Here is a 27,812-nt window from a genome sequence, read left to right as displayed (position 1 = left end):
TGAGCGTCAATTAAGGAGAATTTATTGTAGTGACAATTCGTTGTTGTTCTTTTCTTCAAGCTCTTAAAAAATTCGCAGCAAGGTTTTGGATATTGTTAATCACTTCTCCTTGAAATTTCTTCGCACTGGTAATAAAATAAGCGAATTGGAAGCTGTTCATGCTCGTTAATGGCGAATCTAGCGAGAATTCATTGTTATCTACTTGCTCGTTACAATTTTAAACGTGGAAGCAACGAGGTCCGCTATATCGTTAACAACATTTTCCGAACATTCTCGTGTGAACAGTCAAATGAAAAGATCCAAAATCATTCTAATAAATGATAGGACCAGTGAATCGTCGTCATCGGTCGCTTACTGACTGTGATATTGAGAAAAAAAGGCAAGAAATTATATCTCAATTGATCCAATTAACTCTAAACGGTGGAAATAAACAATTCTAATCGTCTTGAATTATAAAATTAACACAGAACGATGAAAATAAACAATTTGAATCATTCAGAATTGTAAAATTACCTTCGAACTATCAAGAGGAACAATACTTAGCATCCAGAGTTATAAAAATGGCAAAAGATGAAGCAGATAAATATTTCTGTGTGTGATTATTAGAATTAACTAATTATTGGATAATGAAAGCATAAAGGCGATGCAGATAATTTTTGTTATCGTCCCGACTATAAAATAAAATAATATGTTAACACATGTGTGTAAATAAAATCAAAACAGAACAATGAAGAGAAACCAATGTAATCCTCCTAAATTAGAATAAATGAACACAGAGCGATGAATGAATATAAACAATTCTAATCATGCTGAGTTATAAATCTCCTTGATCACCTCGAACAATAAAACTTACAAGACAGAGAGATAAAGATAAATGATTCTAATCATTACAAGATATGAAAATTTATATACAAAACCATGGAGATGAAAAATTGTTATCGTCCTGAATTCGAAACGAACGCAGAACGATGGAAATTAAGAATTCTAATCATCCTGAATTGCAAAACGAAGAAGACAAACGATTCTAACAATCTTTTGTTACAAAAATAGCATAAAACGAAGCAGGTACGAAGTATTCCTGATTATTGGAATGATCTAATTATTGGATAATGAAAGTATAACACAGAAACGATGGAAACAAATGTTTCCGATCAGCCAAGAGAACGAACTGAAGTTTTCGACGCGGAATCGATAGAGAGTCGGGCCTCGTCGAATACGTGCCAAGATAATGCACTGATTCGATCATAAGTTTCCCCATGTTCGATCGTTTCCGCGGCCAAGATCATCCGGCGTGAATCTCTTGCGCGGGAACGCGCAAGAAGTTCAAGTTAATCCGTCAGGGACGTTGGACGGCGTAATCCATCAAGCAGCGACTTCCAGGTAACCGTGAAAACGAAAATGGGTGCCCGGTAATGCGATTACAGTGCCGGCGAGGCGGCCCTGATCCGCCATTGCCTCTGTCCCTCTCCGTTCCCGAGCCTCCATTTTGTCCGACGCCGGAGGGAGGACCTCCGCGAGGTTAAAACCGAAAGGAAGAAACCAGCCCCGTGTCCGAACACACCGAACTTATCCCACGGATCTCTTCGTTGAACGATCCTTAGCGCCAGCTTCACCGGAGATCCGTCAGAATGGCGGCGTTAACGAATTATTTGATTCGCGAGATTGCCGAGATTGTCGCCGATAAATTTGTTACTCGAGACAAATGTTATGCGTTCAGAATTAGAATAAATATTTACATTTTTGAACTGGCAAATTTTCCCGCCATTGTATGACTTTCGAGTACCAGCTGTAATGTTTATAAAACACTGTGATAATTTTATAAAATAGATAACATAACCTCTAACAGACACAGTTGCACGAAATAAGAATTGATTGTTGAATCCGTTGCAGTACTTTTGCAAATACTAAATCACCGTGAACTAGGAAATTTTCTTGCTATATTTCATGAGTTTGATGTACTAACTATAATGTTTACAAAACATTGTGTTACTTCATAAAATGGATAACATGATCATTAAAAAACAGTATCACTATTTAGGAATTAATTGTCGAATCTATGGTAGTACATTTTGAATGACTAAATCATTGTAAAGCAAGAAATTTTCTCGCTATTTCATAAGTTTGCAGTACTAATTATAATGTTCACAAAACACTATATTACTTTCTAATAATAAAAAAAAAACAGTAACACAATTTAGGAATTATTTTCTTTTTCAATTACTATATGGAGATATTTTCCCGCCATTACACAATTTTGATGCACCAACTGTGACGTTTACCATGTAACTCTCTGTAACTTTGTAGCCATATAACTTTATAAAATAATCTTGGCATAACCTCTAAAAAAGAATACTAGGGGATTCTAGATCTTAATTGTGGAATCTATTACACTACTTCAAAAATCAACTTCAAATTTTAATACACAATGGCAATAATATAATGCAGATCCATGATTAATTCAAGATTCTTGAGCTAGCCGGCGGTTTGCAAACAATTAAGAAGACTGTCAGATAGGTAATAGGCAAATATAAGACCTTTATTTTTCCTTCTTCAATATCGTTAGATTTGTTTTGGAGCACCCTCGTTCGAAAGTGATAAATAAAACGACCAAAAAAGATCTTGGATAAATCCTAGGTAATCGCCAGATAAATGCCAATTAAATACTAAATAAATCCTAGTTAAACCCTAGATCAATCCTAAATTAATCCACTTAAATGCAAAATCTCGATCTTCAATTCTGTAATAAATTCAGTAACAATAAAGATAATCTAGTCTGTTTTAGGAAAATTGAAAAATTCGTACAATTTCCTAGACCTATTTTCAGTTTCCCACCCGCTATATCGTACAGAAAACTGGAATATAGAATAATCTATGGAAAGTGGAGACTTCAAGTATCAAAACGAGCCTAATTCCATTGTCGTATTATTTCCTTTTTATGGAATTATGAGGGTTTGTGCGTTCGAGTGATTTTTGGAGCCAGCGTGATTGATGGAAGTGTATGTATAATGTTTGTACTCACTTGGACCCTGGCTTCCGTTAAGTCGATCTTCATAGCGATTTCTTCCCTGGTGTAAATGTCTGGATAATGAGTCTCCTGGAAGGCACGCTCTAGTTCTTTCAGCTGGGCCGAGGTGAACGTTGTCCGTATTCGACGCTGTTTCCTCTTCTCCGCTAAACCGTCGTGCCCGGAATACGCTTTGTACCCTAACCCACCTGCAAATTCATGCGAAAATATCAGTACCAATTTTAAGGACACTGCCACAAGTTCTGGAAATATAATTTATAATTACAAGTACCAAAAATGGGAACAGAGTTTCTGTCTGCGCCCCGATTAACGAAATAAAGCAATTTTTTTGCCAGATTTAGAATCTTGTAGGAAATCAAAATTACTCTATCTCGAAGAGGTCTCTTGTGGCTTCAATTTGAGGCTAATAAAGTTAAAAAAATTTAGGCGGCATGATATTTTAATAATCGATTTAAAGTCACCTCTATAAATTGTATAAGTTACTTGTCTAAACAATTTTCCGATTTTGGGAGCGGGGAAAATTCAATTTTCTCGAATGATCTCAAATTTTCATCGAAGTCAAAATTACCTTGTCTTAAAGTGGATTCTTTAAGCTTAAATTTGGGCTGAATAAAGTTAAAACATTTCCACGGGATGGCATTTTAAAATCGATCTGAAGTTACCGTTCGAGATTTTGCAAGCGACCTCTCTGGGTACCTTTCTCGCGTTGGAAGATCGGAAAATTCGATTTTCCCAAATGATTTCAAATTTTTATTCGAATCAAAATTACCTTAACTTAAAGCGAATTTTTCAAGCTCTAATTTGAGATGAACAAAGTTCACAAATTTCTACGTGAAGACATGTTAAAATTGTTCCGAAGATATCTTTCAAATCATCCTTTTCCGAGTTCTAGATTCAGACTTTTGCAATCTTTTGACGTGATACTACAGTTTTCTCGAAACAAAAATCACCCTATCTCAAAATAGACTCTTCGAATTTTAATTTGAACTCCACAAACATAAAAATTTTCCACGGGAAAACAGTCGTTCATCGATCTTTTGTTACCCCTTAAGATTTCAGACGTAACGTCCATAGATAATTTTTCCGTGCCAGGGAATGGAAAAAGTCGATTTTATGACATTACATCAAATTTTTATTGAAACCTAAATGATCTTATCTTAAAACTGACTGTTCTAGCTTCAATTAAAGCTGAATAAAATGAAAAAATGTCATTTGAAAGACATTTTAAGGTCGGTACGAAAATACCTATCAAGATTTTAGAAGTTATCAATTTAAATATTGTTTGCGATCTTGGGAATGGAAACAGTCGATTCTCCGGCATGTCTCGAATTTTCACTGAAATTAAAATAATTTCACCTGGAAATTGACTCTTTCACCTCCAATCTGAGCCTAATAAAATTGCAAAATTCCCACGGAAACATATAAACCAATATTTTCCTCAGAGTAGTGAATCCGCTTACTGTAGGCTGACCAATTACTGTGTCTTTGGTTTGTTTTCAGCATAATAAACTTTATCTTTATGGAATAAACTATATTAAATTTTTCTATTCTTTTTTTCTTTTTTTTTTATAAATATCTTCATTCGCATTATTCAAATTATTATTCCATCTTAACCTAAACTTAACAGCTCACCTAACTTATCAAATCATAAACTTATCTATTGACTAATTTAACTTAACATTATCTTCAATGACGAAGCACTTTATTTTGTTTATTCTTCAATAAGAACCCCTCAGTAATCGACTCCACTATCCTAACCGCCATCAAATCGAATTCCTTCGTGCCAAAAAGTCTTCTATCTCGTGCACGTTATAAAAATCCAGGATCTAGTAACATCCGGTAAACTATAGTGCCATCTGGAAACATCCATGATCACCCAGAAAGCCTCGCACCGTGAATCGAAGCTAAACTGTCAACCCTTCCCGCGCAAGATTCCCGACGATCTCCGCCGATTTTCCGTCCGCGATTCCAATATGGCGGAAGAGCATACCGGCCGATGGGCCAGCAACGATCTACGCACAGGCTGACCCGAGCGAAAAAGACCGGACCTCGAGCACCGCGGCAATTCCAACGGTTCGGGGGTGTGTTCCAGGGAGCCGAAAATCTCTGTCGGACTGCACCGTTGCACCGGCCGCGTACCTGGCGGACTTATAGATTATAGAATCTAGGTGAGGACGGTCGGGTGTGCACCGAGGAACGTAACCATAGCAATGAGTGACTGAGAGAGGGTTGCCGAGGGGCGGTTTACGGGGGGGTTGCAGGAGCGAAAGAGTGCCGGCGCACGGTTTAGAACGGATAAAGAGAATAGAAACGATCGTTGAAGAGGGTCGGGGAGGGAAACGAACGGGCAAATGAGCGGCCGAAAGAGTGACAAAGAGAGCGACCGGCGGGGTGGGCAGCGCGGCGGGAGGCCGGCAGAGGGAGGACGAGACACATCCATTGATTTTCAGTGCCATCTTGTCGTCGTTTCTCGAGGAAACAGCGGCGGCCAGGCGATCCAGCAAGGAGACGACTCCGGGCCCCGGCAACTTTCCCCTGGGAAAAAAGAAGGACCACCCTCCCTTTTCGCCAGGAGAAGACGATCCACTTCGCTCCGCCCGCCCACGACTCGCCGACACCCCTACGTCTCCTTTTTCCGAGGCTAACAATCGATTCTGCGTTCATAAATTCGACTTTCCAGCGAGCGCGGCTGTCTCTGTCGGGGCCGGTTAGTTTCGGACTGTTTCGAGCTCGTGCGATTAAGGGTTGGTTCCTTCGGCCGATTACGGCGGCCAGGATGGTTCAATGTCAAGGCAACAGTCTGCTGAATTCGGCGAGAGCAGAGGTTATCGAGTAATATGGCGGCAGCAGTTTAGATCGGCCGGTGCTCGACGAAGTTTGTCGAATAGGGGTGGTTTTTCGTGGATATTTTCGAATTAGAGTGTTTACGAGCGATTTTCTCAGTATTCGTGGCAGTTGACAAGTTTGGCATATATCTGCCGATCAGAAGGCTACTCTAAAATAAATATAATGTATTATATAGGGTTTTGTTTATCCAAATTGAGCGTCGCATCTTTAAATTGAAATAAAACGCAAACTATTTGAGATAGTTATTATTATATATATATATATATATATATATAAAATAATATTAATAAAGTAATAATATTTTATTATTTTATTATTTTCATAACAATGTTTTATTAATTTATTGTTTTATAATAATATTTGATTATATTATCATTGACCATTGCATAATAACGTGGAACACAGTAATTCTGGAGTACAGTAATTTCTCCCGGAAATGTTCGGAGGTCCGAATTGAAATCGGCAGAATTGTATACATTCGGCGTACAGTTGCCAATCACGACAATTAAACAAAATTATAGCGTTTTATGCAACATGATATAGCGGAAATCAAAATAAGATCGAAATAAAAATTATTTACACGAATTGTACAAAACAGAAGTGTAATAAAAATGTTTCTTTCTTTTAAGAATTTCAATAAATTGAAAATACTATAACAATATTCTTTCAATATTTTTTTAAAGAATTTCAATATTCTTTTCTGTTCTTCTGTATTTCTTTTACCCATTTTTGGCGTGAACGCATAAAATCCCGAGTTCATTAATCAGAATTGTAGAAAGAAGGAATGTGCGTCCTGCGTTGAAATTCTTCAGAGAATACTTTTCTCAATTGCAATCAGCTATATGATGGTGATTAATATGCACTCAGTACACCGTCGCGCTGTTCGAAATACCATAATTCGATGAGAGGAACGTCCGTCGTTAGAACAAATCAACGGGGACACCTGTTAAATGTAATCGAAGCTGACGAAAAAAGACAACCGTTTCCGGTGCCGATAATGTACGATATAGAGAACATGAGATTTTGATACGTCCGTTTTGCGGTATCGATGAAATAAGAATAGAAAAGCGAAGATTTATGACGGTAATTGCTATTTCAACCCCTGCGCACTTCGCGGGCTCCAACCAAATTCGGAGCGCTCAATATGTCAGCAGAAAAATGAATTTTTGAACGTGAACGAATTATTTAATAAGCCATTGAAAGCCGCAGTCAACGTGCGATCCTAGAGCGCGCGGAACCGAAACGTTCCGCACGATTTTCCAACACGTTAAGAAATTTCGTTGCTGGAGAAACTTTTTTCGGCGTTCTTTTCTTTTCTGGCGAATCGCCAAACTTTCCAATTGTTCTCCGTTGGATTTTTGTCGTACGAGATGAGATTAGCATTGCGAACTTATGTCAGCTGCCGGTTAATAATAATATCACGTGACGATTTTCGTATTTTTCACGAAATAATAGTAAGCTGTTTTATCGATTTCCGACGATTATTTGTGATCTGTTATAGCGCTTTGAAATCGATACCAAAGCATGATGTTTAACGAGACAATATATAATTAAACAAAATAATACAAAAATGATACATAATTGAACAAAATAATGCATAATTGACGAAACAATATATAATTGAACAAAATAATGCATAATTAACGAAGAATATGTAACTGAACAAAATAATGCATAATTGATGATACAATATATAATTAAACAAAGTAATACATAACTGACGAAACGATATATGCAATACAATAAATAATATCCTAAAATTTTTCGTAAAATTACGTAGCATGGTAAGATACTAACACATAAACAACGGTTTCAAATGTTTAATGTACAAATGTAATAAGTAATTCAGAAGAGACTGTCAAATAATAGTAAAAAGAATAAAATATTGAAACCAACAACTTTGTAGACGAATTTAACCAGTAATTTGTATTGAGAAAGAAATACCGAAAATTCGAAACGAAAGCAATCTAAATCGATTATTAATAGAACGAAAACACTGGAAATTAGTAACAAATAGCTGAGAACAAGAATGTACAAAACTTCAGCCAACTTCATAAAAAAAATACAAAATAACAACGAATTAATTGGGAATATTTAACTACGTATCGCTGCTCTAATTCGATGCTGAGATATGTCTGAATAATTAAGTTCAAAGAAAAATACATTTAAAGTTTTATTTTCCAAATTATTATTTGATTTTCGAAGATAATGAAATATTATTTACACTGAATTTTGTACTAACTTATATAGAAAAAAGAAATAAGATAAAATAAACTTAAATACAAATAAATACTATAAAAATAAATCTATATAAATACAGATATTTTAATATTTCAATATTCAATACCTCAATATTTAATACTATTTATTATATATCAACCTTTGCATATAAGGCAGAAAAATCTGTTACCTTCCCATTATAGACAATATAATCTCAACTGTCGATTCGAAATTTGAACAGGCTCATGAAATAGGTTCACCATTAAAACCATTAATTGTGCACTTTTCAAAACCGTAAATCGTGGATTTTTAAAAACTATAAACTGTGCACTTTTAAAACCCATTAATTGTGCAGTTTTAAAAATCATAAACTCTGCACATTTAACAACCGTTAACAACTTTTCACTTTAACACTAAAACTATCAAAACAGTGTAAATGACTGGTTTCTAATTTTTCCTCCACATTGACGGAAATTATGAAAATTCTTCTGCGAGAAATGTATTTACAAAAACTTCTTCACATCGACGCATATATTCCAATAAAAATCGTACAAAGTTCGAGTATATCCAATCTCGTTATCGTTATAAAACAATATACATTAACAACTTTTGTACTCGGTGATTCTAGTGTTAATTAGAGTAAGTCCGGGAAACGACAGTGTCGAAACGACAACGCCATATGGCGTCATGCTAAAATTCGGGAAACACTTTAATAAATTGATTGTTGATCACGTTTGTTGTTGATCGCAGTTGTCGCGAAACCGTACCCTAATCTTGCAAATTGCGTTTAAAACAAGGCGGACCTGAAAGTTTCTTCACATTAGTGAAGATATATATTTTAATATATTCTTAGCAGTGATTGATTGATAGGTGAGTTTATTTACTATTTCAATTTTATGGGACATATTATGGATGAAACTACTGTTTAACCTCAGCAGTAAGCATGTATTCGTTTCTACTTTATATTAAAAATGCGGTCGATCTCTTTCGTAATTTTGGTATACAGGGTGTCCCAAAAATGTCTTGCAATCCAAAAATGAGGGGTTCCTGAGGTCATTTGGAGCAACATTTTCCTCAGCGAAAATGCAATCCGCGGCTTTGTTTACAAGTTATTAGCGAAAAACAATGACCAATGAGAGGCGAGATCAGCTGGAACGAGACAGCCGAGCCAATCAGCGGAACTGGGCTTCGTACGCTCGTTGACTCGGCCGCCTAGCGCTAGACGAGCTCGTCTCCCATTGGTCAGTGTTTTTCGTTAATATCTCGTGAACGACGCCTCGGAGAAAATTTTCATAAAGGAAAAAGTTATTCAAAATGACCTCAGGAACCTCACACTTCCCGTAAGTACTTAATAAAAAATAAAAAAAAAAATAATAATAACAATAATTACTTAAACATTGCTGTGATTTGATTAATACAATAAAATTCTGAAAAACCACAGCAACACGATTCTTTTTTCAAAATGTAGTCGGACTCTTCGGGACTTAACGTACACATATCAAAACTGCAGAATTTATGCATTCGTGGCAGAAATTATCGGATCAATTTCAAAACAGTAAAAACATTGAAAAAGTTCAACGAAATACCGTTATATTATTCCCTGGTTAAAGAAAAAGGTTAATCGCTACTCGATTATCTTGTATCTAACAATTCCTAACCACGATAAATCGGTGTAGAATCTTGAAATCCACGTCGGGATCGGTCGTGACAAAAATTTCCCAGCTTGTTTGCAGACGTTCCAATCCGTAATATTTTCCGGCAAGAGGATGTCTCTAGTTTCCCAACTAGTTACATTATGCAAAAACACGTTACAGGAAAATGAGCGCCGCGTGGCGCAAGTCGAAGCTTCGAGCTTCAAAACGTGTCCAGGTTCGTCCTCGTGCGACACGCCTTTACGAAACTACAACGGTTTAAATATCGGCGGTTCGCCAAAAATCGGAAACACGGTGTACGAATACTTTTTACACTGACTGTATTCAATGAAGTAGACACTGAAAATTTAAAAGATGTAGCTGTACTATCGAACACCGTCGCAACTTTCCTGCGTTTCGCTGATCCTCGCGGTGAAAGTACGCCGAATGTATACAGGGTGTGCTGAAAATCGAGGCAAAAGTAAAAGGCGTGTAAAAATAAGTCGAAATAAAGAATAATTCTTTTTCGTTTCGGGCTCTGTTTTCGAAAATAATTAGGCTGAAGGAACAACGCTGATGAACAGGAATCGAGTGGCGCGTCTGACCATCGCATACCAATTCTACTTCTCGCCGTACTACAAGCCATACAAACCTGAGGGATCTTTAAACTTATTTTTCTCGAAAACGCAGCCTTAAGTGAGAAGATGTTACTCTTTCTTTTCGACTTATTTCTCCATGTAGAATCATCCCCTGGCCGGTTGTAGCACGATTTTTCACCCACCCTGTACATCTAAAATTATTATTCGAATGGATTCTTTTTAGTCGAATATTTATTTTAACAATTATTCATTATTAGTAATAAATTATGCTATCTACTTAGTTGAGTATTTTTTTATTTTTTTTATTCGAATAAGTGATTTGAATCGAGACTGTAAAATTATTCGAATAAATGATTTGAATCGAGATTGTAAAATTATTCGAATAAATGATTTGAATCGAGATTGTAAAATTATTCGAATAAATGATTTCAATCGAGATTGTAAAATTATTCGAATAATAATAATGCCAATAATTGTCGACCGTTTCTCAAATCTGTGAATATGCATATTTTTAGATTTTCCTTTACCACAAAGAAGCGGAATTTTTTCCCTGCATTTTTCTATAGATTGTAAATAAACACGTACTTCAATTGTTAACTCGAAATCAAAAATAGTTTTTCCGACCTACGGTATTTCCATTTTATATAATACGTATGAAATTGAATTTTGCGATCCCAGCAACAATTACACTTTTAACAGTTTTGGAACCTTTAGCACTCGGAAATATTTCGGAGCAAATTTTGCCAAAATTGCGACTCCGTTGAACAAAGTTGAATTGAAATTCGACTGCGGAAATTTATGTAAATGCATATTTTACGAAAATGAACTGAACAAATGAAACTGGAATATATAATATTTCATTATTAGTAAACTGCGGAAGTTTATGCAAATGTACATTTTACAAGAATGAACTGAACAAATAAAAAATACATTATTTTCTCTTGCATATTTTCCATACTCCACGTTCCGGTTGACGTTTCTATGAGTTACGAACAATTAAGGATCGAGAATATCGCAGTTTTGTCCCGATTTTTGACACTTTCGACCAATAACCGTCAGAAATCTGCAGTTTTTTAAATCTTTCGATGAAATTTTCAGCATGCATACGAATTATCGAGATCTAGAAAATCCATTTTTGAAACTATCGTTATAACCCCGGATAAAAACTATTAACAAACTAGAGTTTTCTATTGTTTATTGTCATTCCAAGTAATAGCAAATTTAAAAAAATATATATTTTAATCATTGCACAGTAAACTACTCCCTCTAACATTTAAACAAATATTCAAGTTATCTAGTCCAGTTTTAAAAAAGTTATACCATTTTATAGATATAGGTCTATATATACAGGGTGTCCCACGGTTATTTGGCGAAACGGTAGCAGTGTCTTCTACGAGCGAATATAATAATAAAGAAAATATTATACAAATGTAGGCTCAAAAATGCTTCAGTAAAAAACTCCAGGAAAAATATGAAACAACAACTGCTCTAATTCAATTCTGAAATATGTCTAGATAATGAAGTTCAAAGAAAAACGCATTCAAAATTTTCTTTTCCGATAATAATTTGATTTTCGAAAGTAATGAAATATTATTTACGCTAAATTTTGTATTAATGTACATTGAAAAGAATAAAATAAAATAAACATAAAAATAAAATAAATATAATAAAAAATAAATCTATATAAATATAGATATTTTAATATCTTAATATTTAATACTATTTATTATATATCTCCACATTACGTCTTTTGTTTTTTAATGTCTCAGTACTCACAATTAGAACAGAGATATGTTAGCTTCGATTCAAAATGTCGCTCGTTTCTGGTATAGACGTCTATGAATAATCGAACGAATTAGTAAACATTTCTTGCACCTACAAGTAAATACATACATTTCTCTCATAATTATTTACTAAAACCTTGTTGAGCCTACGTTTATGCGACATTTTGTGCCTTATTCTCCCTCGTAGAATATGCAGATACCGTTTCGCAGAAAAAATATCTGGTACACCCTGTACACTCCTCCCCCGCTGTACCACGCATATACAGTATGCATATACCGCCACATACAGGGTGTCCCATAATTATGTTAACACTCGGAAAGGGCTGATTCCCGAGGTCATTTGAAGTAACTTCTTCGTCAGCGAAAATTTAATCCGCGGCTTCGTTTACGAGTTATAAACGAAAAACGCTGGCCAATAAGAGGCGAGCTCGCCTGCCGCTAGACGGCCGCACCAATCAGCGGAACTGGGCTCCGACTGCTCGTTGGCTCGGTCACCTAGCGCCAGCCGCGCTCGTCTCTCATTGGTCACCGTTTTCCGTTAATAACTCGCGAACGATGCCTCGGAGAAAATTTCCGCAAAGGAAAAAGTTACTCCGAATGACCTCAGGAATCACCTTGTTCCGGTTGTTAACCTAATTACGGGACAGCCTGTATCTAATCCGCGTCATTCACCAGACATCGAACGCGCTTAAACTTCCGCGGTCTACTCGTTATGCATATTTACCGAACAATCGGCAGACAAACTCACTCTGCAGATTGATGGCGGACGGGAAGATCGCGTGCCGGTGCACCTCCTGCGACCTGGCGGCCATCACGGAGCACGGAGTGGCGTGGGCCCCGTGGTGCGCGTGGGCATGAGAGTGTCCGGTGTGGTGGGCCCCGAGCGGCGCTGCGGCTCCGGTGCTCGCGGCGCCGGTGTTCCCCGGATACCCGGCAGCCCTCGCGGCGGTGTATCGGTACGCGGCTTGGCTCATCTGGGAGCAGGAGCTCAGGTCGCCGTAGCCGCATTGCATCTCGCTGGCGGCGAGAGCGCAGCTGGACGCTTCGAAGCCGGCGGCCGCGGCGGCCGCCGCTTGGTTCAAGTACGAGTAATCCATCGTGTTTGTTCACTGTTCTACGAGTTCACTAGCTAATTCAAGCTCACGTGGGACAACTGTCGCGGCTCACCTGGACCACTCATTGAACTTTCCACTGGGCGTCCTTTCCGGACCGTAACGATCTCCGGCGCGGTTTCCGGGTGTTGCACGAGAGAAGCGTAGGCGTCCGGTGGTCCTCGACGTCGCAGCTGGTCCTCGCGGAGATACCGTCCCGCGGACAGCGTTGTTTAGCTAGCAGGCTCTCCCGGGGACCGATCTCGGAGGGCCGGTTTGTCGTCCAATCTCGGCCGGGTCAGCGGCGTATTCTTGAAAATTGCATACGGTCTTCGGATTAGCGGACGGATCGGATGATGGCCGTGGTCCCGCCTGGCGGGGCCCGTGGCGGTCGGGCCCTGGGCGGCACGCGTGTTTCTTTCGTTCCGAGTCTGGCCGAGTCTGGGAGCCCGGGAGAGAGAGGAGAGCTCTGGCGTCGCGTAATTCTATGGTCGAGCAGCGGCGCAGGGACGGGCGGCGGCAGCCACCGACCGCCTCGATAGCGGCTTATGACAGCGTAATCGGATCAGCGATATCAAATTATTGCGATTATACCGCGGATAGAAAGAAGTTTTTCGGCCCGGTTAAGAGAGCCCGAGACGACCGACTGGTGGGTCTCCTCAAAATCAAATGATAAGCTTAATTCAATAACCCGGGAGAGAGAGGGTGCAGCGGCGGGGGCGTGGCCCGACCCTGCGTCGCCGTGGGAGGGGAGCGAGCACCGGCCGGAGCGTCGCCGGCTCCGATTCGCCGCGGGTTATCCCCACTACGGCGTCCTAGCGGATCGCGGACGTCGATGCGGACCACGCCCACCGGAGATCCCCGCTACGCGGCAAGCGCTACCCCCGCCGCGCGACGGAGCTCTCTCCCCCAAGAGCCATCAGACCGAATGAACGCTATCATTCGATGATGCCTGCCCCTCTACCGGTCTCGATTTTACGATCGATTCCGGGGCAGGCCGGTTCCCCGCGCTGCCGCCGGACAGCACACCAGAACCACGCTTCCCAAAGCGATGCCTCGAGTAACCCTCGACCGTTGTTTACGCCGACGCTACGTTTCTCTGATGACGCTCCGCGCCGGGATACAATGGGAGAGCCCTGCCGGAGCCGTCTCTGGACGACCTGACACGACCATGTCAGACGTCGTTAATATGATTAGATGGCAGACGAGCCGCTGTCACGGCGCGGCGCTCGGGATCCACGCGAGATAACCGCCGCCGCAGTTTAACAGGTTGATCAACGCTGTTTAGGTTATTGCTGCATGCACGGTTTTATTTCGGCGTTGACGCGCATCGTCGGGAATGCGACGCGCGAGCACACTTGGCCGCTGTTTTCGCATGAAAATTTCGGCTTGCGGCGCGCGGCGGCGACGCCGTTCGACGTTTTTGCATCGCGGTGGGTGCGAGATTTCGGAAACTGTGGACGTTCGTCGACGATTGCGACAAATTTCGCGGTGGTCGATGATTGTCGTGTTGTTATTTAATAACGGATTTGTTTGCTATTTGTTAGATCGATTTACGGAACTAGGGAGATCAGTCGAGACTGCTGGAAATTTGCAGTTGCCGATGATGTTCGCAAGTGAACAATTGGAGCTGATTATATTCTGTATTATTGGCTGATGTTGAATGTATTTGTATTGATTTATAGAATTGTATTATATAAATTAGTCGCAGAACATTTGCAATGGTCAATATTTGCGAAAAGGGAGCCGAGAGTTAACAAACAATTCCAGCTGTGTTTATTCTGTCTTATTATGTAATATTAGATTTTCGTTATATTAATTTAGGAAATAAATGAATTAGGAATACAAATTCGTCAATGTCGCAGACAATATGCAGTCGCTATTTGCAAAAAAGGAAACGAGAAATCAACAAACAATCGCAGCTGTGTTCGTTATGCCTTATTATTTAGTATCAGATTTTGTTTCAATTAATTTATAAAACTATAAAAATTACTCAAGATGGTAGAATATTTGGAGTTGCCAATAATATTTGCGAACAGAAGACCGAAAATCAATATAAACAATTGAAGGTATTTAAATTCTAAATTATTACCTAATATTAAATTTGTTTATACTTATAAATATATTTTATTATATATATTTGTTACATGAAACTATAAAAATCAGTCGAGATCGTAGAAAATTTGCGACGCCCATATTTTGCAATATTTGCAAGAAGGAAATCGGAAGGTTCAACTAAAGATTGCAACATTATATGTTTCTTGTCTTATTATCGAATAACGAATTCTGTTTACATCAATCTCTGAAAACTATAAATTTGCAATTAACACCATGCGCGGAAAAAAGGAACCGAAGGTCGACGAAATATTTCGTATTCTTTAACATCGGACTAGTCGACCAGGATTCCACTAATTTTCGATTAGGTCTGATCGAATTTAAATCGGTTCTGCTAACTCGATTCCGGGTCAGATTCATTTGGTCCGCATTTTCAAACCGAAAACGCGTTAGTCTAATAACATTATGCTCTTCTATAAATACGAATTTCTATTCGAAGTAACCGGATACAGGCGCCCGTGGAAACTCCACCGTGAAACTCGGAAGCAAGCTCAAATTGGATTCGCGTTTACATGAATGTTTAAATTGTTTTTGTGTCCTGAATCCACTGTTAAAGTGGATTTTACGAATTACCAATGCAAATTAGTAATCCGCGGTTCGGGCACAATTTTTCCGTTTATTTCTGGGGGGGATCAAAAATGTACTCGTTCTTACGTAACACGTCAGCCATTTTTCCCTTACATCTCGTGCTATTTCCACGGAAGAGCACTGCCCGCCGTGAAGTATTTTATTCAACCCTTCTTCTACTATAAATAATATTTCATTATCCATTGCACTATTTAATTCTCCGAAAACTAATTATGCAAAGCAATTGTGTACGATCTGTTGTTTTGGTGTTTTTATCCTGCCTTTTTTTTCAGTGTATTGTTGTGCTAGAATGTTCGTTTGTTTTCAGTTCTGTCTAAGATAATAATGGAACTGAAGGAAGAAGTGTGTTCTAGTTAGGGGTTGCTTCATCTCCATGGTCAAAATCCTGTATGAATATCAATAAATTTTTGTTGATTCACTTTCATCGTTATTTTTTAACATAACGGCAGAAGGAGTTGTATAACACAATTGACCACACAATTTTTCTGAATGTTCCTCTAACAAATTTTCTTATCTATTTTCAATCATTTTTAACATCGAAGACAGTGAACATGACGCATCGCTTCGGGGTTGTTTCAGTCTTCGCCCTCGAAGGGCACAAAATCAGGCAAACAATTTTTCCGATATTTTCTATTCTACTGTATATTTCTAATATATTTCTACATAAATGATCTATTTTTAATATATTTCAATCGACAAAAGGGTCGGTGAAAAGTGCAACAATCCATATAAGGGTTGCTTCAGCCTCCATCCCCAAAAAACCATAAACAAAGGGATCCTCGAAATTTATCGAAAAATTCGATAAATCGTCTCATATATCTCGATCAAATTGGCATGAAAATTACTAGATACGATGTAGGGGTAGTTCTCGAGGGCTGATAAAACGGTGCCGTTGTTTTGCAAAGGAATCAATTGGCGCGTCGGACGTCGCGAGAACGTAGGACAAAAGCGAGGATGAAAAGGAGGCGGCATGATTTATTTTCCGTACGGCGAAATTACATGGTCCCGGACCTGACACGGGGCTGGCCTTGGATAGGTGGCAGGAACCTGTGCGACACTTGTTTCGCACTTGTTCTCACGAAAGGGCCACGATGAGAGCAGTCCTGGGCTCTCGACCCTCTTTTCCCCGTATCCCGTCCCAGGAGGATTCTGTTCGAGGAACGTGGTGTGGCGCCGCGCAACACCGAAACCGTCTGTGGTGTGTGTACGCTGGGAACACACGGGAAACGAGTTCCCCAATGGCGTAGCCTCGTCAATAATTCCGCCGCGTTGTAACGAAGGGGACACGAATCGCTCGGTACGCACGTTCGAATATCTCAACGGAACGGCCGCCGTGCGAAACTATGATTTTACCTTCACCCTGAAACCGTAAAAATCATTCTGCAACGGCAACTCGACGGTTTCAACCCTTAACGATCGCGCGAAGGCGACGCCATATCGGAGAAAGTTCGCTTACGAACGCTTCTCCTCGACATCTCTAATTTCCGGTTCACGATCAACGCGAAGAGATTGTTTACAGTTTTCTGCAATCGCAAAATTATGTTTGTCGACATTTTTAAGGGTATGCTTGAAAATTTTAGCGTCGGTTTTTCTAACAGCAGATCTGTATCTCCCGTGAGGGTTGTTTTTCTGATAGGAGAAAGGGTTGCTTTGCAACCCGTTGTTCGTTACCTGCATTTAATGCACAAACATGTTTACATTTTACATGTGAAAATTGTAAAATTTCATTTCTTCATATTTCCTGAGAGATTTCGGTGTGAAGAAGAATTTCTCTCTTAAGGGTAGCTGTTCTGATAATAAGGAAGACCATTCTTCCCATTATTTTCACGTGTCTTTAGCGAACAAAACATCGTTTGTAATATCTTGTAAAGATTGCAAAATTGCATTTGTTGAAATCATTCGGAGTTTTGTGAAAATTTTACGGGCAGCTTCTGTGTGAGACGAGTAACCTGTCCTCCTCTTCAGGGTTGTCTTTTCCGATGAAAAAGTGATCTTTTCTATTATTTTTATTTGCATTCAGTCGCGCGTGAAGATTGTAAGATTGCATTTGTTTACGTCTCTCGTAACTTTCGTTATGGTATAAACAAAAATTATATATACTATGCTCCAAAATATTTCGGAGGTTAGCCTGGCCAATAACAGCCGCTTTGAAGGCCAGCAAACGAATGAGCAAATCCTGATTTTATCTAATTTAACCCTTTTAGTGCCGGGCGAAAAAGAGGCGCTTATGCGAAGGATAACCGGCCGAATTTTACGATTTCACTAGGATTTCGAAAAAGGCTCATAAAAACCAAACGAAAAGCAATATTTACATAATTGAAAAAGCAGTGTATCAAGGACAAAATAGCGAATGAAACGGTGACGCTAATTTTTCTCTCGCAATGAAATTAGACTATTTATAACGTATTTATTTATTTATAACGCTACAAGGTGCGGGCCGATATATCGGCTCTGGCACTAAAAGGGTTAAGAATAATGAAGGTAATAATTAATTTAATTATAATTAACTCGTTGATAATTAAAAATAGTTGTTAAAACGGTATTCGAGCTACAGGCTCGAATAATCTTATCTCCGCTTCCTAAATCGTCCATTTTTGTGCGCAATCACGGCGCGAATTAGGGAGAAATTACTGTAATTAAGAGAGCATCCGCGAAGCAAACAATTCTCACGGACCTCCTTGGTGCAATAACGACGCGACGATTAATGGGTGTTTCCCTAGCGAAAGGTTAAGAATCAATTGAACACCGGGCAAATACGCCAATGCGAATAAGCACAAACATGAGGGGGTGAGCGCGCTCGCGCGCGCGCGCATGTAGACCCGTGTAAACGGCGTTTCGTCTTTTATATCAATACAGAGAACGTCAACCCCCCTTAGCGGTCTGATACATATGTCCTTGATTTGTCCGGAGAATAATATTCTCCTGGAAAGTTGATTAAATATTGGTTAGCGATCCCTGAGACCCCCCGTTCACCCCCGCTTCGGCGATTCCACCCCATCGACTGCCGGGCCCATAGGAATACAATTTAATATTTCCACGTCCCAGAGAAACCTGATAATTTTTCTTCCGGCTTACACGCGCCACTGTCACTCCACTCGGCATTTTTCCCATTGTCCAAGGCGTTCGCAACGGGAACCGCAATTTTTCTTCGTCGCGCGCACGTTTAGGTTGCTGTCGCTCCAAGTATTCAACTGGAATTCCACGCCGCTGTGTACGCATTACTGAGTTTTTAAGGAGACTTGAATTTTGAAACGCATCGGCGATTGTTTTTGATTGGCCTGATTTTCTATCAGCCGATCCATTATCCCCTTAGTTTATTTCATTCGGTGCTAAAAGTCCAAACGTTCGACCAGATTCCGCGACGTATTGGATTCGTGTTGCTCAGTTTTCAAGCATAGCGGAATTTTTACGGAAATTTGAGGATGAGAATCAATCCTATTCTTATTACGAGGTTCATCGTCCCCATAGTAATTAAGAAATTACAACGGCAATTATTACTACGCCACTGCAATGCAGTTTTCGAGCGAAATTTTTACAAATATTGGAGGATGAAAATCAACGCTTTCTCATTACAAGATTCGCCATTCCCATGGTTATTAAAAAAGACTACTTCAGTCAAATTGTTTAATACGTTTATTCGAAATATTTTTCACCGTATTCTGCGCCACTGCGTTCACTTCGCCTAGTTTTTAAGCAAACTAGAATTTTCGGAGAAACCGTCGGTCGAGAATCAATCCCCTTCTATTAGCAGATTCATCATCCCCATAGCAATGAAACGCATCAAACTAATTTATTTATTTGAAATATTCAACTGGATTCCACGTCACTGCGTTCGCATAGTTTCTAGAATTTTCTCCAAAATTAGTGGACGTAAATGAATGATCTGACGTCGCGAACTTCGTTGCTAACATAGTAACTCAAAATCTATGTTAAATTGTTCATTACACCGTATTTATTGAAAATGCTCTGAACGCAAAAGAAATCGCATTTATCTTATTTTGAACTGCATCCGCATAGTTTCTAGAATTCTCCCTAAAATTAATGGTCAAAATCTACGTTAAATTGTTCATTACACCGTATTTATTGAAAATACTTTGAACGCAAAAGAAATCGCATTTATCTTATTTTGAACTGCAACCGCATAGTTTCTAGAATTCTTCCTAAAATTAATGGTCAAAATCTACGTTAAATTGTTTATTACGCCGTATTTATTGAAAATGCTCTGAACGCAAAAGAAATCGCATTTATCTTATTTTGAACTGCAACCGCGTAGTTTCTAGAATTCTTCCTAAAATTAATGGTCAAAATCTACGTTAAATTGTTCATTACACCGTATTTATTGAAAATACTCCGAACGCAAAAGAAATCGCATTTATCTTATTTTGAACTGCAACCGCATAGTTTCTAGAATTCTTCCTAAAATTAATGGTCAAAATCTACGTTAAATTGTTCATTACGCCGTATTTATTGAAAATACTCCGAACGCAAAAGAAATCGCATTTATCTTATTTTGAACTGCATCCGCATAGTTTCTAGAATTCCCCTTAAAATTAATGGTCAAAATCTACGTTAAATTGTTCATTACGCCGTATTTATTGAAAATACTCCGAACGCAAAAGAAATCGCATTTATCTTATTTTGAACTGCATCCGTAGAGTTTCTAGAATTCTCTCTAAAACTAGCGGTCGAAATCTGCGTTAAATTGTTCATTACGCCGTATTTATTGAAAGTACTCTGAACGCAAAAGAAATCATATTTATTTTATTCGCAGAGACAGAAACCATGACCAAGTAACAACAGTTTTCCGCCAGCGTTTAAATATGAATGCGAAAGCACCATTATCCAAGCCATTCTCCGTGAAAAATAATATCTCAAATTAACAAATACTTTAGCAATAATCTGTGCGACGCTGTTCTGCGATAAATATTTCGATTCTCGCGATGAAAATCGTCGGCCCCGCAATCCTGATTTACCGGGGCGGCGACGTTCCGACTAATTTGCTTGCAGCGAAATAAATTTGCAACGCGAAAAAATATATTCAAAAGCGATAATGTCCGTCCATAACCGTAACGCATCACGATTATCGTCGCGCAACGCGAAGTAAATTGATGTTTCCGTTGTAACGAGACGTAAACTACATTAACGTAGTAATTCCCGTCGGCGTCCTGTAAAATTGTTGTTGGAGCTTGATTAAAATGGGCCAGCAATTATTCGTTTGCTTTCGCGCGTCGTTGTCGCGCTCGTAATCCTATTTGCCACGCATCGATGGCCTCATTATTCTCTGTATCCTAATCAATTTCGCTTCTCCGGATCGAAAAAGAAAAAGAAAAAAGAAACAGAATTAAACTATCTTTCTTCTCATCTTCGAGTTCACGCGGATTCGAAGACCGCGTTCACTCCGCTGATCCAAATTCCGCTGGAAAAACCTTCTAAGAAGATCTTAAATCGGCGGCACACCCAACGCGGTTCGCACATTCTTGGCGGCGAATTTAAAGATTTCGCGACTGCGCGCGGACATCACTAACGGAACAATGATTTGAAATCGTCGTACAGAGAACAACTGCCTTCGCGTTATTGCGACATCATTGAGACTCGTACAGTTATCGTTAACAATACCGTAAACAGTTGTACAAAAATAACTAGCTTCGCAGAAATATAGAACGCCGGAGTCCGCTTAAAAGACTAAGCTTCGATATTGCGTGTCGACAAATGTAACCCTCGGTCGCATCTCGCACACTTCCTATAAATGTACGAACTCGAACGTTCGGAACGGTATGCTGGAAAATCTATTTATATTTCCGATGTGCGAAAGAAATCAATAAATAATTGTGTATACTTACTCGGCTACCAGAAAAGAAAATACATGTAATACAATATACATTTCAAGTGCTTCGAACCCGTTCACTTCATATAATAGGTACCGTGACTTCTCGCGCAGGCCTCCTTGGTGATTGCGTGCTCTGCAACGAAACGGACTTATATTCGATTCACCATTTCTCGTGTACAGTGAACTTCCGTAACTTTCTATCATTACCATGACTCGGTCGGTGTCGAAGCTCCTCCCAGTTGCCGATGCTCTTCCTCAGGTTCTTGCCACGATTCGTCTGCAGAGCAACGACGGCTTCGTATCCGGTGTTCGCGATTCCCGTCAGATCCTGCTTCGCGATAAGAAGCTCGCGCGCGTTCGACGTGCTTTCGGGACACTGCACGGCCGGCTGCGCCTCTGAAACGATGTTCTGGCAGAAGCACATTTTCCTGGGCTGGGTAACACGCTCGTGGGACACGCCAGGTCGGTTCAAGTCCTTCTCCTCCACGTAGACGAGATTATCATCCTCGTGGGACGGCACCAGCAAAATCTTCTGCGTAGGCTCCGGACAGGAGACCAGCCGGTAATTTACCTTCGAGTTCACGATATCTGCATGGTCCACGGCGGTGAACTGTGGTCGCTGCTTGCTCCGGACGTATATAGGGATCCTCTGAGTCTCCGAGTCGTTGTCGAATGCCAGGTACTTGATCGGCGGTTCCTCGAACAACACGGTGTCGCCGACACGCTGGCCGTTGTACTTCGCCTTCTGGTCCTCCATCGGCAACAGCTGCAGGTTCTGGAAGCCTTGAACTATACGCACGTCGCCGTTGTCGTTTCGGCGATAGACCTTCTCGACCTTCGCGCAGTCTTGAGTCTGTTTCCCTGGATCCGCGGCCACGAAGCAGACAGGATTCTGCGGCAGCTTCCTGACGAACAGCTTCTCGCACACAACGGGCTCCCGCTGCACCTGCACCGGTCGCACCTGGGGGATGCCGACCTCCTTGAATTCCTGGCTGCAGTAGTTCGAATCGTTTGAATTGTCCGAGCAGACGAACGATCGGTAGGAGTTCATCGCGGCTCGCTGACAGTTCTCGCACTTCTCCAGCTGTTGGAGGACCTCCACCGGCCTGTCCGGCATCGGGCCGTTGATTTGTAGACGCTTACTGCGAGAGTCCTTCTTGGTGAACATCACGGTCTTCTGTATCGCGGGCTTGCTCTTCCATTTCTTCAGGAAGAAATCGTTCACGTGCGACTGCTGATCACCGTCCGGTTTAAGGTTTCTTCCGTGGTCCTCGCGCAGGCTGGGCGAAGGCACGACGCAAGCTTGCACGCTCATCGTATTGGTATCGGTGCTGCTCGCAGTGCCGTCCGAGTTTTTGGACGTTTCCGATTTCAAGCACGGCGAGGCAGACGAAACGTCCGGATTCGATGGTACCTCGAACAGCCTCCCCGTTTGCGGCTGAAATATATCCGTTTTGTTGCACCTGCGAAGTATAGCCGGAACGTGCTTCAGGTTCTTCGCGTTCACCTGTTGCGTCGCTTTCGCGTTGCTCTTCCCGGGATGCTTCCTCGTCCGGTTATTCGACAGATTGGTAGTCTGCGTGCGTTGGTTCTTGCGCTTTACGAAACACCTCTTGCTTATCGACTCTTTCAGCATTTCCATCATGGATCGCGCGAAAATCGACTGCTTACTCATCCGAGATGCTATGAAGTCGTCGACGGATTTGTGATTGTCTTCAAAGCTGGGAGGACAGTTCGCTTCCAAAGATGTTCGGTTTGCAACGCTTTCCGAGTCCGCGCTGCGCGCTTCGCGCTCCCTTTCGTCACCCACCTTATTCGCCGAGCTGTTTGAGCTTAGCATGGAGGTGTCGAATAAGAAGCGAGACGAGGAAGCTTGTTTCCTTTTCTCGCGGGCCCTCGGTGTCAACAATAATGGGTCTTGATTCGCCTGCGAATCGTTCGGTTTCGTGGTTCTCCTTTTGACATTCTGAGCGTCCGAGGTGTCCACGAATGCTTCGATTAAGTTCGAGTAAGGCCGACGAACTTCTTTCCCGTTGGAAGTCGCGCTGCTTCCACCGCTAGTCACTCGAGGACCTAAGAGGGGCGAAGGGAGCGGCGCCGAGGGGCACCGGTAATTCGTGGGTCGCCGGTTCGCCACCCCTGGGTTAGCGGATTCTCCGAAACCGGAAGAACTGTACACTGCTTCTGCTAGAATGGGATTCGAGTAGTCGAAGCTCGGCATTGTGCTCCGCTCGTTCAAAGCACTCCCGTATTTCAGCATATCTCTTGAATACCGACTCTGGAAGGACTTCGCGTAGATGCTTCGCAGCTTCATCTTCACCGATGACAGTGGATCTGTGGATCATGAAACGAATTGAATGATTTCTGTTGCAGAGAAAAAACTACGTACGTTCATAAATAATTTATTGACAATTCTTGCATGGCGAGATGAAAATAGTAAAATCATTTCTTAACGAACCAAGTTAATTACCTGTTGTTAATTGATCCGGAAGATTCAACCCCTCGAAATTTCTGCGAACGGTGGCACATAGGTCCTCGTACCGTCTAATAGCGGAATCTTGCAACTGTTCAATGTTCACCGCCTTCCTTCTTTCACGGACCAGGTGGGAAAGGTCAACATAGTTAGACGGACCACCTTGTCCTTCCCGTTCATCTCTGTTGTGTCGCTTTTTTCTGCAAAGAAATACGAATAACAGTTATGTTCCTGCAAGGTATCCAAAACGCATTTGTTCAATTCGGTAAAAGACGAAGTCTATCGAGTTGTCATAATAAACATATCGTAAATATATATGATTTACCTGAGACTTACCCATCCACTTTACCCAAAACCGGGCTCGCTAGATCCGCGTCGGGTGGAGTTGGGCATAGGGTGTCTCTGATGACGGAATCGACCACCAGAACCTCCGTTTCTTTTCGATTGTCATCGAGTACAACGCTCCTGAAATGATACATACAGGGCATCCAAGGATTTTCACCGTTCAAATTCGTGATAATTTTGCAATTCACGTACTCAGCATTCTTCTCGTAGCCTTGAAGAAGCTTCATAACGTCCTCCTCCAATCTGGCGTTGTTCGAACCGTTCAAGGAAACCAGCGCGTTTGCTACAAACGATTGAGAATTATTCGAATTCCTAGGAAAATAGAAAATCATCAGAAAGAAACCTCAAGAACATACGTCTTCGTATTTCTTTGCCGATGGCGCCATTTCTGTAAATCCCAGACATCTGTAATTCGAACATCGAAACAGTCGAACCTATTTCTAAAACAATCGTAATTTTCTCCGCAACATTAACATTGAAGAATTCATGGCACTCACGCGTCTAGGAAGAATCCTATTCGACAACTTTTTCGTATTTCGCGCTTTTCCCAACTTGCCAACGGTTTTCGTCTCTTTGCCCTGTAAGAGATTGTTTGTATTCACACGAGTGATCCAGAACGAAGGGTGGATGAACAAAAATAATCCGAAATATACATATTCCTCTCGTACGTCGGCGAAACGGTGCAGAAGCTTTACAAAATTGCCCTGCCTCTGGGTCGGCTTCCGGTCTCGCTGAAAAATCCCATTTCGTCGTCACTGTACCGAACGAATCGGCGAACCGTCCAACCCTCAAACCTCAACCCCGTTTACTATGTATACTCCTTAATAATTTTGTATATCTATCATAAATTATCCCGTGCTACGCAGACTTCATAGAAATACACTGAAATCTTAAATCACTTTGGAGTTATTTGTACAGGGCGTCTTGTTTAAGCGGTTAGCTGTTGCGAACTTTTTGAGAAAGTATAAAAAAAAAGTGTGCCGCAAAGAGGTCAGCGTTGACAAGTATACTACCTAGCTCAGAGACCATTGTGTGCAATTTTCTTATAATAATTATTTATGCTGTTTTATTTCGTTATGGCCACCAAATATTTTCGAAACATCATTAAATTTACGAATATATTTCAGTTTTCGCCAAGTTTCTAATTCAAACAGCAAATTCTTACGTGATAACACGAACTACAGTAAATTCTCTCCAATTGTCTCCCCACTTGGGAACGAACATGGTCAATTTGGGAAGCGGAGACACGATAATTCGGGACTCGCGGCTCGTTTTTATAGTCGCCGATTATCAACAACTATAAAATAATTAGCTTGGGTAGCTCCTCTACCCAAATCGTCCATTTCTTTTTCTTCTTTACAAGCCGAGGAACAATCGGAGAGAATTCTCTGTATTGCCATTTTTGTCATGGTTAACAATAAGTACCTTTCCGGATTCTTTCTGAGTGCCTGCTGTTCTATTCCGAGGATCGAAGTTATAGCAGCGCCCGTTAAACAAAAATTTTAGTCGACCTTGAAATCTCTTTCATTTTTCCATCCACAAAAAAGAAAGAGAACTATTATATTATAGTTAAAGCTATCATATATACTTTCTATTAAATTGCTTCGTTGATAATTAACCTTCAACTGATGGCGCGCGTCAATTTGACCGCGTTATCAGTCTGCAAAACAAGCTACAAACAAAATTTGGTCTCCGCACACGATGGTTAAATGAAATCGACAATTCCCCAAACAGTGTGGACGACAACAATGTCAACGAGAGCATACTTTGGCAGGATTGCGCAGTCTCTGGTGCAGGTCGACGAGGTCCTTCTTGCGCTTCTTCTTCTTCGGCCGCGCTTTCTGCTCCTCCCGCACGGTCTGCCGGCGCCAGTCCTCCGAACTGTCGCCAGGTTGCGTCACTTTTGCCATAGCGCCGCGCTGCACTCGGGCCTAAGCTGCCCGATGTGTGTACCGCCGGGTCCCGCGACGGAATTGCCGGCCATAAGCTTCGCAGTGCCGGTTACTTTCTCCACAACGCGTCACCTTTATCGTTCTCCCCTTGCAACCCCGTCGAGCCGTCCCTTCTTCTTCTTCTTCTTCTTCTCCCGTTGTCCCGAAGCGTCACAACAAATCGCCGGCCCGCGAACGTAAACAAACAGCACTCTACGTCGGACACTGTATCGTCGCGTCGCGTCGCACCTCGCGCCCCGATCCGATCAGGTATTATTTAGAATTCACCGACGTCTCCGACAATACCGAACGCGATGATTCCTCGGCGAGGTTAATGCCGTAAATACGACTTGAAGTGCGAAGTGATCATTCGTGTCGGTCTCTCTTCACGTGTGTTGTTCGTGTTTTCGAATTTGCTGCAAGGGTTCGGCACGCAAGGGAACGCGCAATTTAGCATGCGATCTGAATCAACCGCTGGAGTCGAGTATATACCGATAAGTCGGCGAGCCCGTTTCGTCGATTGAAATTCACGCGGAGTTTGATGTCGTTACAAGCGAAGAGCAGGGTAGAGATTTCAGTTTTCCTACGGAATTTCAGGCGCAACGAAATATTTTCATTGCAAGTGGACGCGCGCTTGACTCGCGGCGCGCGGCGGCCATGTTGGAGGTTATTTTGAATCGTCGCGCGGTGTCGCGATTGACGGACTAATTAGGCGGACAAAAAAAAAACTCGTAACTTAATTGCGTTAAAAATCGATGCTCGTGCTATGTCGTACCGAGTCGGTTTCACCGACATTAATTAATTAGCATTTTAGATATGTCGAATGGGAGCCGATATGATCGAAATAAGTTTCATTTTTCACATTCTTGTACCTCAAAATAAATTTGTATAATGCAAACCAGCGGTGAATTGAATTTATTCCGTTATCGATTTTGATTGCTTTTAGGTTAGGCTTACAACGTAAAAACAACTGAAAGTGATCTACAAACGGCAATAAACGAAAATATATTGTTGATAACGCGTAAATATATTGCTAGCATAATATGCGGAACTGTGCGGTAATTAACAATACTAATGTTTTTAGCGACAGTGATTAGTATGTGTATCACCAAGGGAATTGTTGGATGTTTGAAATAATTTTAAGAAAGACAATCGTCTTATTGGAATATACCAGTGTTATATGAAAATATATAAAATTCAAAAATATATAAATTCTTTATTATACTTTTATATGTATATACATTGAAAATTCGTCTCGTGAAAAACACCATTTCATCTAGTGAAGCACAGAATTTAGTTCTAAGAATAATGATTTATAATACATTTATTTTCAATT

General features: G+C 40.8%; 2 protein-coding genes across 3 annotated transcripts in view; both read right to left on the bottom strand.

Annotated features, from left to right (window-relative positions):
* LOC117226423 (uncharacterized) overlaps positions 1-13,259 on the bottom strand; it is a 36,824-nt gene extending 23,565 nt beyond the window's left edge. The window contains exons 1-2 of the mRNA XM_033480719.2: positions 12,855-13,259; positions 3,020-3,213 (exon numbers count right to left, since the gene is read on the bottom strand). Coding sequence (XP_033336610.1) covers positions 3,020-3,213; positions 12,855-13,203 — 543 coding nt within the window. The 5' untranslated portion in view covers positions 13,204-13,259. The remainder of the gene's footprint in view (positions 1-3,019; positions 3,214-12,854) is intronic.
* A 6,831-nt stretch (positions 13,260-20,090) lies between these two features.
* Positions 20,091-26,871, bottom strand: LOC117226461 (uncharacterized). Of its 2 annotated transcripts, XM_033480790.2 has the most exons (9): positions 26,312-26,871; positions 25,199-25,276; positions 25,043-25,123; positions 24,902-24,950; positions 24,738-24,828; positions 24,537-24,665; positions 24,198-24,400; positions 21,935-24,061; positions 20,091-21,860 (listed from the first exon to the last, which is right to left on the bottom strand). In XM_033480790.2, the coding sequence occupies exons 1-9, from the start codon at positions 26,453-26,455 to the stop codon at positions 21,802-21,804; spliced, it is 2,961 nt and encodes a 986-aa protein (XP_033336681.2). In that variant the 5' UTR covers positions 26,456-26,871; the 3' UTR covers positions 20,091-21,801. The 2 variants fall into 2 exon arrangements, with proteins under 2 accessions (XP_033336681.2, XP_033336691.2); XM_033480800.2 differs by lacking the exon at positions 25,199-25,276.
* Between the last annotated feature and the right edge of the window lie 941 nt (positions 26,872-27,812).

The sequence above is a fragment of the Megalopta genalis genome, chromosome 5, assembly GCF_051020955.1.
Source record: "Megalopta genalis isolate 19385.01 chromosome 5, iyMegGena1_principal, whole genome shotgun sequence".
Classification (NCBI taxonomy): Eukaryota; Metazoa; Arthropoda; class Insecta; order Hymenoptera; family Halictidae; genus Megalopta; species Megalopta genalis.
The sequence above is the reverse complement of the archived record's forward strand: the minus strand, read 5'-3'. Positions and strand labels throughout refer to the sequence as shown.

Coding starts and splice junctions, on each gene's coding strand:
- LOC117226461 (XM_033480790.2), bottom strand. CDS start 26,455: ATGGCAAAAGTGACGCAACCTGGCGACAGTTCGGAGGACTGGCGCCGG. Junction 25,277..26,311: donor GACTGCGCAATCCTGCCAAA/GTATGCTCTCGT, acceptor GGGATTTTTCAG/CGAGACCGGAAGCCGACCCA. Junction 25,124..25,198: donor CCGACGTACGAGAGGAATAT/GTATATTTCGGA, acceptor AATCTCTTACAG/GGCAAAGAGACGAAAACCGT.